A 17,111-nucleotide genomic window follows, 5' to 3' on the forward strand; every position below is an offset into this window, starting at 1 on the left:
TGTGGGTCGATTTTACTAATTGTTCGAATGTCACTAGAGACATGATGAAACAATATGGTGACAATCAAAAAAAAATCAACGTAATATTTCGAGTGAGGTATCATTTTATATTGTTTCCAAAATCATCTTTAAGTTTTTTTTTTATTTTGAAATCTGATTTAGATTTAAAGTTGGTTAGCAACCGTATTACGCTGTCTAGTTTTCTTTCCTTTTTTTTAATGTGCCATTTTTTTCGTCATGATTGTCTACTAACTCTAGTTAGAATTCATTATATAAAGCTGTGTTTCTATTTAAATAATAATAACCCTACTCATTATCGCATTACCAGATCAAATCACGGAACCCCTCTTCCAAACCATCGCCTTGACTAATCCACACACGCTATCAAATTATACCTAATTTCACACTTGAACCCGCTGACTATATAAGCTGTGGCACGGAATACAGACACAGATCGTTCAATATGAAGTGCGTCATCTTCTCCATGTTGCTAGCTGTGGCACTGGCGCTGCCTGCGGTGAGTTTTTTTTATCGGTTTTTAGATAGGGATGTGCGTTTCATGCATGTTAACCGGTTTTTAATTTTAATTATAGTATTTAATTTATAACCTAAAAACGCCAAATCTCGCAAAATTGTACTAAGATGACACCTGCCTGTCAGCCTATCCGCGTCGAGTTTGAAAAATAATATAGTAGCGGCTAGGAGTTGTAGTGTTACTTATATTATACTTAATAATCTAAATAAGACAAAATAGATATACGCATAAATGAAATTTTAATAAAACCGATACTTGAAAAATGAAAAAGTTTAAACTTGAAATTTGATCAATTGATCATTCTTAAAATCTCAAGCCAAAATCCAGAAAAATTATATGTCATGAAAATTTCTACACTACAAGCTAAAAATATCGTTTTTTTTTTCTAGCCTAAGCCAGATGATGACGACAATAACCCGGTAATAATCCTCAACATTATTACAAACTAAAATTGTGGCGCCATCTAGTGAGGTTTAAGCTTTGGGTAACCTAGTCGAACCACCTTAAAGTGTAAGATCGATGGCTAATTATACAGTAAACTAATGTGGTAGTGTGCAGTGAATGAAGAATTAATCTTGAAACGCGTTTAAACACCATTTTGGAGTCAACGGCCGGTAGTCCACGTGCTACTTGTAAAGTCCAGCTATCGCTATACAAGTGCTGATTAAATCACCGTACACTGTCTTGGATTAACCGTACAAAGCTCCCAATACCTTGATACTGGCGAAATAGTCCCACTGGACTTCTGGCTGCACCGTATTTTTTAAAAGAAGTGAAGTGAACTAAAATTCGATTACGCCTGTATGTCACTGCCAATAGTGACAAGTCGGTGGAAACACAGCGTAGAGGGACTAGTAAAGTTATTAGGATATGATCCTTCCCACAGAATAAATAATAGTACTACCGTACAGAAAAGAAACTTCCTACAAAACCTAAGTTTGACAGCGATTCAGGGACGAATCGTGTTGTCCCTTTCTAATGCATGGAAATCCATTTCGGCTATTTAGGGTTGTCAAAATTCAAGTCATTATCTCATCTGTGGTTGTGCATAGAAAGGGACGTCAAGTTGTGCCAATACTAAGCCGATCGGAGCCGAGAATGCTCGAAAGGATCAGTTTCGCCCCCCTGACATTACATCAAATCGCGTATTGAGATGTACATAAACATGATTTAAATTTAATATTCATCACAATTATCACAGTTACGCAAACAGATTAACGTCAAATAATTATGATATTCTTTTATTTGAGTCATTAGAGCCAAACCAAGATAAGTTGGCAACAATTTTGGCAGCCCAGATAGTGTAAGTGTTATTTTAACCGTTAAACTTCTATAACAATAACATTTTGACGTTTACTTAACACTTGCACAGGCTGGGCTATCAAAATCACTGCCAACGTATCTGGGTCTGACTCTATTTTCTCTCTAGTCTGGATTTTTTTTTTCACTCGCTAGATAGTCATAAGTTAATCTATTTTATTTCGTTTTAGCAAAACCAGAATCACCCTGATAGTGTGAGTAAAGTTTTGGAACAACTCTTGACATAAGACAAGTGACATGACGGGAATTAGCGTTACCGAAAATTTGACTGATAAAAAATTAATTGTGAGGTATGCACTATGCACAAAGAAACTTGAAATAGAAGTGGATTGTCAAAGTAAATTTTGTAGCCACAGTAAATTTACATATGGTTAAAACTTTTAGAACGACATTTGACTTTATGATCCTTATTCTTTCACTGATATGTGTAAATTTGTTAAGTATCAAAAAGTGGCGCCATCTACTCGAGCATAGTTCAAAGGTATGGCGCCATTGCTCGAAAAGATGCTGCCATACCTTTGGCCTATGCTCGAGTAGATGGCGCCACTCGCATGTTTCTCTTGGCCCACCTGACCTTTTTTATGCTGTTGATTTAATTTAAAACCTTTATTTAGCTGTGACTGTGACTCATTGATTTTGTTTTATTTCTTTCATATACTTTATAGCAGTAATTGCCATATAACCACTTTTCGCCATTGTCTTTGCATTATTAAACAATAGTATAATATAATTTCAGCGCCGCAGTCTGGTAAATATTTTCTCCGGTTTATTATTTCTAAGAACAAATTAAATTACTTTCTATGAAAATATTTTAATATTGGTTTTTACTAGTTTACTAGACGCACTACTATTTCAAATATAAACGAAATAAATTTCATACACACTTGAAAAAATGACCAAGGCCTCCAGTGCCCAGGGCTAGAATCGAACCAGCGTCCTCCGTTTACGCGACAGATACCGCCTACCACGAAAACCGAAATTCACAAATTGCGGGTATCTTTTTCTTTTACTCTCACTAAGACGTAATTAGAGTGACAATTGAACTGTCATTTTATTACAAAACCAGATAGAGTGGGCAATCCAAATGGATTTTAGTATTTGAAAGATAAAAAAAAAATACTATTTTACAGTTTGTTCAAGCCATTCACGATGACGCGCCAATTTGACATATCATAACAAAATCAAAACCTTATCAAGTTTTAAAACCTGAATACCGCTCAAATAATAAAAATATATATATTGATTTATTTTATTTCAACCTTATTGCACAAAATATATACAAAAATGTACAAATGGCGGACTTAATGCCAAATGGCATTCTCTACCAGTCAACCATAGGGCCAAACAGAGACACAATTGGTGAAGAGAGAGAAAAAAATCAATGAATTAAAAAGAAAAGCAAACTAATACACACTATAAATATAAGACACATACATACATATACATACACATATGTATATTATTTGAACTCTTATTTTAGCAAATGTTTACGTAACATCCGCTTAAAAGAAAACTTACTGCATGTCGCTAATATTTTTTCTTTTAGGTACCATTATTTAATTCGCGGAGTCTTTCCAAGGCGTCAAGCGACAGGGAAGATGATGATGATGATAACTCGACTTACGAAGTAAGATTTGACAAGTTTTATCCGTTTTAGGGTTTAGGGATCTGTGTTAGGGAAAAGTGTGGACTGAACGAAGATGTAGTGACAAAAGTTGAGAAAGGTATGTTGAGATGGTTTGGATACGTGGAAAGAATGAGTGAAAGTAGGTTAACAAAGAGAGTGTATAAGGGAGAAGTAGAAGAGGGAACTGGAAGGGGTAGACCTCGGTGGAATTTCTCTGATCAAATCGGGGAAACCCTGAAGAAAGGCCAGGTCAAGAGCACCCTAAACCGACGAGCATATATGAGGAATGTTATGAAAGTGAAGGAAGCGAAAGAGGTATGTCAGGATCGTAGCAAGTGGAAATCCATGGTCTCTGCCTATCCCTCTGGGAAATAGGCGTGATTATATGTATATATCTATTTTGAAGGCCATTTTAAATTCGGCCATACACCGAATTTGATCGGTATTTTCTGTTCCCGAAAGTTCTGTTAATAACTAATACACATTGCTAGGTTTAAGGAATGCTTGGTTGACACCCTTTTCTCCTCCTCTCACTGACCGATGACATCTGCTTTGACTCTAAGATTGTCTCATTTGCGAGGTTTTATCTTTATAATATAAAGTTTATTACTCTCTTGTATTTTAATGTTTAGATAGTTATTTGTTCTCTGATATTTTTCACTGTAACTATGATATGGTGTTCAATTAATTTGTAACATGTACGCTTACTTGTAAAGCATGCTGTTTGGAATTGTTTTTGATCTCGTGCTAGTTTTTAAGCCATAATATGCAATTCTATGCTTCACATGATATTCTACGATATCTGCTTAGTATACTTAATAAAGTAAAAAAAAACAATTATGAAATTAATTGCTGGAATTAACAAAAAGATATGTTACCTACTTTACTATGTCATGCTAAAAATTAATATAGATAATCTTTACCTTTACAGAAATACGCAAGGTCTAACAGCGACCGAGAAGATGATGATGACGATAACAATGATGAAGTAAGTAATTTATGTTATACTTCATCATTAAATCATATATTACATTATAAAGTTGTAGTAGACTGATAACGGAATATTTCAGATAAGTTGTTCGCTAGGACATTAGTATATGTGACCGCGGCCGGCAAAACGTCCTATTTTGTCGCTTGCCATAAGGACGTTTTGGCAGTTTATTCGTATAAAGATACAAGTAAATCTCGTCCTTATGGTAAGTTAACTGGACCAGCGCGTGCGCAAGGCCGCAATTATGTTATCATAGTAATATGATCATATATATATATATATGAGTCATTAAGAGGGACATACACCATTTTCCATTCTCCATGATTTTGTAGTATATTATTGACACCAATAAAAAACTAGGTTTATAGGTTTTCCTTTTTTTTATTTGCAAAACAAAAAAAAAACATAAAAGCGAAATCTCTAAACCTAAAATTTATTATGCTGAAGCGATTGACATCAAAATCAAAGTGATTTGTTAAGATTTTGAAAACGTTTTCTCCCGTAATGGAATTTCATAGAAAAATTTCCGTTATTTCATTAGATTCAAAAAGCTATTCTTCCCTCTTAAATATGAAAAACATCATATGTTCAAATTCAAAATTCAAATTCAAAATTCAAAAATTTATTCTGCAAGTAGGCCTCAAGGGCTCTCTTACAAGTCAATACAACATTTATAGTAACATCATATAGTGACATGAAAAAATACATAACAACATTTATAAATACAACAGCCAATACCTGGGTAAACATTACATTATAATAATCTTAAAATACAATAGAGATGTATAGTCTCTATGGTTAAAAACATATTAAATCTGGAGATGTAAAAGGTCCCCAATGTCAGAGTACTAATACTAATAAAATTTGGAGGTGTAAAGTCTCTCCAAGTGTCAAAATAAAATTTATACTAAATAAATAAACCGCGTCTGGACTGTTAAACTAGCAGTCTCATAAATTAATGCAACAGAATACATAACTAGTATGTACCAAGTCAAATATATTATACAGTATGACAGAGACGTATAGTCTCCACGGTTAATACATTAAGTTTGGAGATGTATAAGGTCCCCATGGTCTGAGAAAAATAATAATACACAATAATAATGACATTAATAAGATTTGGAGGTGTAAAGGTTCTCCAAATGTCAAAGAATAAAAAAAATAAAAAATTGTATGAAATACATGTTTCACGTCAAGAGACTGTTAAGCTAACAATCTTAAAACTAGTTCTACAGAATACATAACTAATATGTATTTAATATGTCAATGTCATCATCAAAATAATTAAAACATAACAAACATTAATACATAAGGTTGAACAGCTAGAAACAACAGCGCCATATGCCTCTCCGGGACACTGCACGCAAAACTATTACAGCTTTTGAGACTGGATACTTGGCCATGATTCCGTGTCTCCCAAGTAGTCATCTATTTTATAGTATCCCTTTTTGAGAAGTGCATTTTTGACGTATTGCTTGAATGAAGTATAGGGCAGGTTCCATGCCTCTAAGGGTACTTTGTTATAAAATGTTACACAGTTTCCCATGAACGATTTTTTAACTTTCTGTAGACGAAACTTGGAGACTACTAACTTATGTTTATTTCGCGTATTATAACTATTTTTGCTATTATATATTCATATACGCCATCATCTATTCTTCATATTTAAAAGACTCCTATGATAATTCAATTGTATTATGAAAACGATTACTCCTGTCTAGTTATCCTCGCGCGCTGATATTTTGCTGACCGGCACACTATGCATTTTTTTTTAATTCACTTACTATTTTGCTAACTGGCACACTATGCATTTTTTTTATTCAAGTACTATTTTTCAGAGTTATTCGCGATCAAGCAGCAGCAAACGATCTGATAGCGACAGAGAAGATGATGAAAACTCAACATATGAAGTAAGTTTTTTGTAAAGCCTGGCAAGATTATATTTGGCCTTCGCCAAGTTTTAAGCCCAACCAAAAATATGTGATCAATTGATAATTGTCAAGAGGACGCTGTTATTCTCAGGGTGACAGTTCAATTTAGTATGAAAAATTCGTTCCAATGAAATTCCGCAATATGTCGCGTGATATTGGTCAGGCTTTATGGCTCCTCTACATGATGGCCCAGCGTAGGCCAGTCCTAGGGACGCATTTGTGCGTTAGAGGGAGCAAGTGATATTGCTATCTCATTTCACCGCATAGCTGCGTCCCTTGGACTGGCCTACGCTGGGCCATCGTGTAGAGGAGCCCTTAGATTTTTAGTGGTTCTAGTTTATTTTACTGGCAAGGAGTACTCTTTGACAATTAAAAGTAATTAAATGTAACCGATGTCAACAAGAAGAAAAGGTTCGCAATTATAAACAATTTTACCACAAAAATGTGAATAAGGTAATCACCTTATTCACATTTTTGTGAATAATATTCATATTAATGTAAATGCAAGAAAAATATTTTGAAATCAGTAAAATATTTACATAAAAACGGAGGGTTATCAGTGTCAAGTTGTAAGTGCCAGTTATCAAGTTGGTGAAATAGGCGCAATGCAGCGGGCGCTCAGCCATCATTTTAGAATGATATTTAAACAAATTATTATTTTCTAGTCACGATCAGACAGTAGCAACTCTAATGCAGAAGTGAGTTTTTATTTTTTTCACATCATACGTTTTAACTTTATTATATCCATTATACAGTTTATATCAAGAAGAGTATATTATATAACTAAACATGAAACTAAATTAAAACGAAAAAATTTTAAACATAATTTTTTAAAAAACCCTCAGTCATGTCAGTCTGTGACAAGGAATTGTAAAAAAATTGTGCGGGCGCTCTGACCTTCAACAGGCAACACACGATGCAAACATCCATATATCCATCTCCTTCTGCCGCTTAAGTGCGTCCTTTACGCTTGTTGTTTGAAGTTAGACGGTTACATACTTATAACGTATATTTACATTGGTTTACATTTGAACTCAAAAATATACCATAGATAATTTAGATTAAAAAAAACACGTATTTCATCAATCGATGCCTTTTTCGAAGTCTTGATTTATCAATATACAGTTATGTATTAAGAGATACTTGCCTGACATGTCAGCAGATCATTCATAAACATTTTTAATTTAGTTCGTACAATCCACCAACATGAAGTTTTAAGCCAAGCGCCTTTAAAACGTTTCGTGTAATCTTCCGAGTTTAATTACATTTTGTTTTATTGAATTTGATGCTCTTCTTATAATGCTTACCAAAACCGGTATTTTAGGCCAATAACCGGTATTTTAGGTTAATATTTCAAAAAAAAATCTATCGTTTCAGAGAAGTTACAAGGTATTCTACTTTTATTTATTGTTGATTATATAAAAGTTTTAATGAATACTATGCGAATCCCGCAGCTCTACGCAAGTGATTCGTTCAGTTTCTATCACTTCTCCCTACCCCCAGGAAAAAAAATCTCTTAAGCTAAATTTAGGATTTAACTCAAGTGTTTTTAGTAACTCACGTATTTTCAAGCGCTAACCGTACATGAGTAGTGGTCACGATAGCCGCGCCACGCGTACTGGCGCTCGGCACGCAGCACGATGAGATAACCGTAAAATTAACTTAATTTTATTACATAAATACGATTACCTAGTTTATGTCCAAAGTGTAATAAGTTATGTTTCAATTTGTGCTGTAGTTTAGTGGTGAATATGTAACAGACAGATAAAGTTACTTTTGCATCGATCATAATAGTATGGATTTCAATAAGACCTAAATAAAAAAATATATATTTACAGTCAAGCCAGCGCGTAGCTGAACTATCGTCTTATTTGGATTACCTCAATGATGTAAGTACCTATTATAACAGCTCAGATTATTTTTAATCTACAATAAAATATACATGATGGATATATACAGAGGATTCCCTACCGAGGCTCTTTTTATTACGTTTAAAATTTCGGCGCTTTCCGCCGCTGTGCCCGATTTAAATTAGTCCGTTAGAGGTGGGACGGTATCAGTGTGTCTACGCAGGTAGCATCCCACACTAACATCCGACCCAGGCTCCAAGGAACCAAGGACACCCCATCAGGCCTCTTGCCATCATCCCCGATTATGCTCAATTTTTAATACGATACAATACAATACAAATCCTCTTTATTGCACAACCTCTGAAAGTAATGTACATGGAAACACATAAAAAACATGAAGAATCTTGATTGATTGTTTTAATCTTAATTTACTTATTTTATATATCAATAACAATTGGTATTTTATTTGACTATTAAATGAAATAATATTTTTGGATTAAACCTTGTTTTTTATATATATTTCGTTGTAAAAAATGATTAATTTAATTATTTTTGTTTTCAGAAATATGAAGGCCAGGGTGTAAGTAACTTATTCAATTGGCAATATTGATAATTTAAATATATATTTTATTATTCATAACAAGGAGTCCATATATCAAATTTCAGACCTCTAGCATCAATTCAGCATTTATAAAACTTACATCTTGATTATTTAATACGTATTATTCACCTGACAGTTTTTTTTCTTTAATTCTTCATTCTCAATAAAAGTAAATACTTTTAGTAGTCTGGGCCGTAAATATTTACTGTATTTTTTGACATTCCTTGCAGGTTTTGAAAGTAGAATACGTAAGTACCTAAAGCCTATAATTAATTTGTTTTTGATGCTTCAACGATATATTAATAAAGCCCGACCAGAAATTTATGATCATTGTCAAGAGGGCGCTGTTATTCTCATGTATAGGGCGACAGTTCAGTTTAGTATAAGAAATTTAGTTCCAATAAAATTCCGCAATATGGCGCGTGATCGTATATTTCTGGTCAGGCTTTAGTTTCTTATGTTTCTCAAAAACATATCTTATAAATATTAAGATTTTAATGATTTTTTTCTAACAGACCCCGTCATCAAAGAAGTTCAACGTAAGTACATACAATGATAACTAAAAACTTTTTTCTTAAATGAGATTTTTGTACTATCTCGACATATTTTATTTGGTTTATTTTAAACAGTACCATACATTTACTTAATTAATTGTCAGTAATGGTTTTTATTATAATAAAATGCAACCCAAAGATTTGCTATTTTGTAAATAAACGTTAGAGATTTTGTAAAAATAAATGACACTAAAATACAAAATAATGCGTCCATAGAGAATACTGTAGATACAAAATATTAAGATTTATATTTAATCTGATTTATAAAAGTTAAAAATTAATTTTAATGCCAGTAATTTTTGCTTTCAGAAATACACAAGAACACACAACCTAGGGGTAAATATTTCAAATTTCTTATTTGCTTAATTTAAATTATGTTAAAAAAAATTAACTATGGTTTTTCTTTGAACTCCCCATCGGCACACAAACCTCCTCAATGTTTTGCCTACGATGGGTCTTGTATTAAATTCTAGAACTACTTTTCTATATTAATTTTAATAGATATTCTGAAAAAAAATCGAGTCTCAAGCAAGACGTACTGCATAAGCGGCTGACATCATTTACATATCATTTTGATGTCGCAATATAAATTTGAATAATTTGTAATAGTAGTTTTAATGTTAATAAATATGGTAGTTTGAAACAGTTTGTAATGTAGATTAATGAGATTATATTTAATACTACGCTGTAAATCGGTGACTAATGATTTCGATGTAATATCTGTGTTAACCATGATTCTAGCAAATAAATACAAATACTCATTCATTTACAGTCTCTCCACTTCTCATACGTGAGTTATAAATAGGTTTATTATTTTATATAAAAACATACATTATTCCTGTTTATATTAATATGTGCTTTATTTTTTTCATTTTTTGTTTATTAATTGGTTTCCTCAAATAAGTACATGTAAATCTAAATTGAATTTGAATGTAATAATTATTTTCGTAGTTTATGAAATGCACAATAATGCAATCTATTTCATTAATTTCAACAGCATCCTCCGGATAAGGTATTCCAATATTAACATATCATCAGTCTTATCTTAGTAATTAATTGTTTAAGTAACAAATAAATAAACACAAATTAGATATATTTAATAACGATTATCTGATCTATCATATTATATTTGAAATGAACTGTTTATTATGTTTTTGAAAATAGTATTTTTTTTCAGTCATACCGGGCGAAGAATTACAAGGTGTGTAAAAAGAGCTTAAGTACAGATTTAAAACAGAATATTGTGCATTTGGTACTTATAAAAATAAAATAAATTAAAATCCCCTTCAATATACAAAAACTTAAACAAGACATCCATTTTTATTAAAAATGTAAGAAAAAGTGCCTGATATAGAAATCTAGTAGTAGTGGCCCTGGCTATGAAGTAGGAGGTCTCGGGTTCAAATCCTGAGAGCCGGCCGCGAAAACCGAAATTCGCAAATTGCGGGATCTGTCTCTTTTACTCCAGTGAAGGCGTAATTAGAGTGACAGAGAAAGATGGCCCGCAATTTGCGAACTTCGAGTTTCACGGTTATAGCTCTGGTAAGAGTATTTATTTTGTTGAAACGTCACTTTTGACACTGACAGATCATATCCACAACATATGCAAACCAAATTGATTACCTGGGCTATAACCGCGAAAATCGAAGTTCGTCTGTTGCGGGCATTTTTCTCTGTCACTCTAATTATGTCTTAGTGAGAGTAAAAGAGAAAGATCCCCGCAATTTGCGAATTTCGGTTTTCGCGGTAGGCCCCCTGTTATTACAATCAGAATACGCATCCTAACCTAATAGACTTAAGCTTAGGTATGTAATCGGTTTTTTTACCAAAACCGATTATGTAAGCTATAGGTAATCTTAATTTAACATGTCGTTTACACTTTACAGAATTATTTCGTCTATTCGCCAAGCGGAAAAGTAGGTCCTACCTGAATTCTGTACCCCTAGTGTAAATTTAGTCGATAGCGAAACGTGACGTACGCGTTTGCGTTAAGTCTCATTTTGTATGGGTTTTTGAACAGCGCGCCAAGCGGGACGTTTTGGAAAGTCAAAAATCTCATACAAACTGACACTTAACGCAAACGCGTACGTCACGTTTCGCTGTCGAAAATATTTACACTAGGGGTACTGTACCCCTAGTGTAAATTTGATCGACATCATAAAGTGACGAACGCATTTGCGTTAAGTCTCATTTTGTATAGGATTTTGAGTTTCCAAAACGTCCCGCTTGGCGCGCTCTTTCTAAATCCAATACAAAATGAGACTAAACGCAAACGCGTACGTCACATTTCGAAATCGAATTTATTTACACTACTACTGATGTGGTAGTGATATATATGTGCCTTGACTCGTATTGTCATGTAATAATGTTAATAAAGGTTAGATTTGACAAATGTGCGCGTCATCGTGGATGACACGAACTATAATCAATGACAACAATGTATTGTATCGTTCGTCCATTTGATACGTTAATCATGCTTTTTTAGGGTTCCGTACCTCAAACGGAACCTTTGTTGTTCGCCCGTCTGTATTTCAAGACCCTTTATCTCGGGAACGCATAGAGTTATTGAGTTGAAATTAAAACCATATAAGTATTCAGATATACAGTCCCTTGAAGCTGTGAAAAATCAAATTTCTATGTTAACATAAAAAAAAATATATGACGCAAAAACCGTACCTATATTTTGACACTGCCAAAGGGAATCATCAAATCCCGTAGAACTATGAAATTTGGCAAGTAATTTTAAATAGTAGTACATGAATTTAAACTGTATACATTTTTTGTAACTTTATCATTCTGTATTAGGTCCAAGGCAGCTACGGCTCAAGCTCGTATAAATCAAAGTTCCAGGTAAATATTTATTTATTTATACTATATTGCACAGACTAAGAATAATATAGTTTCAATTACTAGTTAAACTGGTAAAATATAAAATAATATATCAGTAAGAAGAGAACCTGACTTCAATTTTTTCCTAGGTACACGTAAACGTATATTATAGTAAACACCCCTATAATGGAACAGGCACCAGTAATGGGATGGTATGGACAAATTCTGTAAAACAAGTATTTACCATCAGTTTTTAATCGCTGACAACATTTTACCATAAACAAGAGCCAAAGAGCTGCTTAAGTTGAATTTTTCATTGATATTTGTTAGTTTGAAAATTAATGGCGCCGTACATCCCATGACTGGAGCAATAAACCATAGTTTTAATTGGTTAATAATATTGAAACCAATTGCAGTAGCTTTCATTCCACTTTTTAAGCATAAAGCGATAGAAATTTTACAGATGTCGGTGAAATATCAAAAATACTCCAAATTTTCTCTTAAATGTCCCATGATTGGTGCCGTTGACATATATAGAAAAAAAAGAAATATAAACTATATATAACACAAGCCTTATTGAGATTACTGTGAGAGTTAGTCAATTTGTGTACCTAATATTTGTATTTGTAGTATAATATTTAGTTATTTATACAAAAAAGGCCTAATAATAATTATATATTATATAAAATATCTAAATTTACTATCGCATTATTAAATAAATGTGGAAAAATTATGCATCTTTATTATGAGAATCTACGCAAAAAATCCATGTATGATTATGGCCTTAGGACCACCTCACACTAGCGTCTTTTGAGCGTCGGCGTCTAGTCAGCGCTATGGAAAATCGCGTCGCTGCGCAGTTGCGTCAACGTTGCGTCGAGCCGCAGTCATAGCATTCAGTAGACGCCGACGCTCGGAAGACGCTAGTTTGGGGTGGTTCTGAGTGTAGCTAGGTCGTGTAGGCGGTGTTGGCGGCACTTATAAAGTATAATAAATACTCTTTCATTTCAGCCCTTCGAGTCATATAAATCTGATGAGAGCTCCTCATCAGAATATGAAGTATGTAAAAAAATATTCTATTCTATCTTAAGTAGTTACAATATCAGCAGCAGTAGTAACATTTTAGCTGAGAAAACGTTATGTTACGTTTATATATATTAATGTGATATGTGGCATATTATATATATTATTTATGTGATAAACTTTTTCCTTTGCTTATTAATCTACCGGTTGGCTAGATCTATTAGTAGTATTTTGTTTAACTTAAATAAATTAAATGTAAGAACCCTAAACAAATCTAAAGTTAAACACACAATGTAAAACTACTGAAAGAGGCCTTCCCCGCGCACCCCTCGGTGCTATTGACTTATATATATTACTTCGTAAAGACGGGCACTAACAATGATGCCAGCACTGGTCACTGGCACCGCTGTGTACAAATGCGAGCCAAGCGTACAGTCCCACGCAACTAGTTGCGACCAATCGCGTGCGTGATGCGAACTCATCAACCTTGTTGCCGCGTTGATTGGCAAGGGACACATCAGACAGCCTTTGCACCAGGAATGACCGGGCTATAACCGCAAAAATCGAAGTTCGTCAATTGCGGGCATTTTTTTCTGTCATTCTAATTACGTTTTAGTGAGAGTAAAAGTTTAAAAGTTTTCACGGTAGGCCCCCCGGAGCGCGGGTATAGTACTTACTTACCTATCATATATTAATGAATTAAATATAAATTAAACTTTTTCCCTCCAGCCCTATTTCAAATCGAAGAACGATTTTAAGGTGCGTAAAAATTGAGAAAAGTGAGTCTGACCAAACTCTGAAGCGTCAATAGGTACCTATGTAGGTCTAACTAATGTAAGCAATTAAAATTAAATAAATAAATAAATAACTGAATTACTTATACCAAAGAGAATTTGAAATAGATGTGTATTGTCAAAGAAAAAATGGGGCCAAGCCAACCCAGAAAACGCAAAAAATCCATTTAGGCGAATCATGTCAGTATTTTTTTTTCAGCGAACAGCAGATTTTTTTTTGCGATTTCGGGGCTTAATTGTAATGGTTGTTCAGTATGAGGTCATACTGAACAACCATGTATGTAGGTATGTAGGTATGTAGGTACATATACACCTCTCAACCTCAATTCAACCTGTAGATAACTGCATGAAGACCCAATATTCAAATTATGCAGGTTTAACCGGTTCTAGAAACATTTAATAACCGGTTTTGAATTACATCCCTATGCAATACGTATTACTGTCTAAAAAACATTTAATAACCGGTTTGAATTACATCCCTAAGCAATGCGTATTACCTAACCTAACCTAACTCATTTATCACTTTTTTCAGCCTTACTTTAGCTCTGATTTCTCGGTATGTTTAACATTTCAGTGATAATAATGATTAAATATCATAGGTAAAGCAGAGACGCTTTTACATAGATTTTCGTTTGCATACTTAATTATTTTCCTGTCCCGCCCATGATGCCGGTTGTCAATGTCACTGTGCGAGCTTGACAGTAATATAACTGTTCGCTTAAAAAAGACGTGATCGAGAGTCTTCGAGAGAATCGAGACCACTCTCTATGTGAATGTGGTCTGGCGGAGGGTACTCTCGAACACGTATTTTGATATTGTAATCGTGTCGCCACTCCCTTATATGACATCCTCTCCCCTAAAATTCCTTACATTCTGCTAACATTAGTTACCTACCCTTTTATGAACGTTTTAGCTAAACACATAAAAAAACAGTAACTTGTATTTGTAGTAGATAATTTTAATCATTTATGTTTGTTTTGTCCTGGTTGTAGGTAGACCTACATTCGATTTTCATCTGAGTGAACTGCACCGCTGATATTCACCGGCCAATTGTCTTCATAAAGCACGGGCCTTCCTAAACCTTGACGTTGGCGGAATCATCGACAATACCGATGGAGCCATAATACTCAATTATGCGAGGGCAATAGAGATAGCAACAGGCGGGTCAATGTACCAAAATCTATGTGGAAAGCGTCTCTTCTTTAGAGTCGGACAAAACTAACTCTGCATCGCGTTTGCAATGCCAAATTGTGGCTATGTCATCATTAATGTCAAATATCTATGAAAATATAACGTTTATATTGACACTCCATCACTTTGTTCTATTCGATGCAAAGTTAGCTTAGACGGAATCTTGACAATATTCGTCATTAAAAATAGACGCGAAATAATGTATGTATGTACGTAATACATAATAAAATAAAATATATACAACGTACAAAGGCACACTTATTATTAGGGGAGTTCTTCCAGTTAACCTTTGAGCAATTGAGAGTAAATATAATATATATTTTTTAAAAATGCGCACAACAACTGAAAGCGTTGGCCGGAGTAAATATTTATTTTAGTTTATTGACCGACCTAATAAAACACCTTTGGATTTCAGCCCTACAAATCTAGAAGCTTTAAGGTATGTTAATCTTTATGGTTTTAGAGTCAGACCAAGCTAAGTTGGCAGCGCTTTGATAGCCCAGCCTGTGCAAGTGTTAAGTAAACGTCATAATTTCATAGAAGTTTGACTTTTAAAATAACACTGGCACTGTCTGTGCTGTCAAAATTGCTGCCAACTTATCTGGGTCTGACTCTATACAGTTGTATCGTCTAAATCTCAATTCAAACTGACAGCATTTCTTCTTTTCTTGATTGAATTAGTCTGAGTCTATCTTGAAGGATTTAACAACTGGAGACGCCTTCTCTGTAATTTTCTGCACAAATCAGACTGCCGATTTTTGCGGGGGATGGGCACGTCAAATGTAGCCATGTCAGATAAACGTCAGTCCATACAATACATATGACCATTGGTCAAGGTTTTCGACAAAGGGGTAAGCTCTTAAAAGCGACTCCAGTTTTTAAATCTATCTTTTAAAAAGGAGTCTATCGAGCACGAGGTTTTTTTTATACTACATCGGTGGAAAACAAGCATACGAATAAGAATTAAATATTATTTATCGAATTAAGTTTAGTCATATCTAAGATGCCAATTATAGTCTGTCTGACAACTTTGACAATAAAAAGGGGGCGAACTTCAGATGGCACGATAACCCTTCGCGCGTACATTTTTTTTTTAATTTACCGCTTTTACTAATAAAAATGGCTCGACAGTCTATAATAATGCTTTTTCTTTTTTTTATGTGTACTCAGGCCCCATTATTTTACGTTTTGGACACTACGGCTGACACTCACATTGTAAATGATAACGTGTAAAAATCTTGAAAGTTTAAATTAGTATTTTGTACTTTTTTCCAGAAATCCCTATTCAGCAAAAGCAATAGTCAGGACAACTTCGACGATGACAGCAATTAAATAAGTATTAATTAGTTAATGGACGGCGCTCAAGTATTCACGGATGCAGGAATTTTATTTAAATAAGAAAATAAAATGCCAATAAAGGCGATGTTGCAGCAATTACCTTTATGGTCTTTTTTTAACCTACGTTTTCCTGTTAAACGCAGATTTTAAAGTAACATATCATATTAACCAAAATGTCACACGAATTTCTAGGTTTTTCGGCATCTCCCCCCCCCCCCCCCCCCTCTACCCCATTCCTCCTCACACTTGGTCACGTTTGGAAAGCCCCTCTAAGTTTATGACTCCCCCTCCCTTTTGTCACAACATGTCACATTTTCTTGACCCCCTCCCGGTAGAGCCTGAGCCTGTGTAACTTTGAATTTTCGTATAAGTGATCAGAAAGACGCATGTGACAGCTCTGGGTTTGAAATGTTACAGAATATGTCGTTCGTTTAAGAAGCTGTTACATTTAAGGGCCTACCGCGAACCGTGAACGAAGTTTTGCCACGGTGTCGCACTTACGGACGAATGTACAATTGCGTCAGAGA

The 17,111-nt window shown here is 34.1% G+C and overlaps 1 protein-coding gene across 5 annotated transcripts; it reads left to right on the forward strand.

Annotated features, from left to right (window-relative positions):
* Positions 1-436: 436 nt before the first annotated feature.
* Positions 437-16,683, forward strand: LOC133531140 (dentin sialophosphoprotein-like). Of its 5 annotated transcripts, none has more exons than XM_061869261.1 (24): positions 438-517; positions 925-954; positions 2,026-2,049; positions 2,592-2,603; positions 3,402-3,482; positions 4,414-4,470; positions 6,312-6,383; positions 7,070-7,102; positions 7,749-7,793; positions 8,243-8,293; positions 8,817-8,834; positions 9,086-9,103; positions 9,371-9,394; positions 9,719-9,745; positions 10,182-10,199; positions 10,407-10,421; positions 10,587-10,610; positions 11,296-11,325; positions 12,215-12,259; positions 13,250-13,297; positions 13,991-14,020; positions 14,588-14,611; positions 15,662-15,685; positions 16,522-16,683. In XM_061869261.1, exons 1-24 carry the CDS (start codon positions 464-466, stop codon positions 16,576-16,578), a joined length of 861 nt encoding a protein of 286 aa, XP_061725245.1. In that variant the 5' UTR covers positions 438-463; the 3' UTR covers positions 16,579-16,683. The 5 variants fall into 5 exon arrangements, with proteins under 5 accessions (XP_061725246.1, XP_061725245.1, XP_061725248.1 ...); XM_061869264.1 differs by having other exon boundaries at positions 7,782-7,793; XM_061869262.1 differs by lacking the exon at positions 13,991-14,020 and having other exon boundaries at positions 437-517.
* Positions 16,684-17,111: the final 428 nt, after the last annotated feature.

The sequence above is a fragment of the Cydia pomonella genome, chromosome 24, assembly GCF_033807575.1.
Source record: "Cydia pomonella isolate Wapato2018A chromosome 24, ilCydPomo1, whole genome shotgun sequence".
Classification (NCBI taxonomy): Eukaryota; Metazoa; Arthropoda; class Insecta; order Lepidoptera; family Tortricidae; genus Cydia; species Cydia pomonella.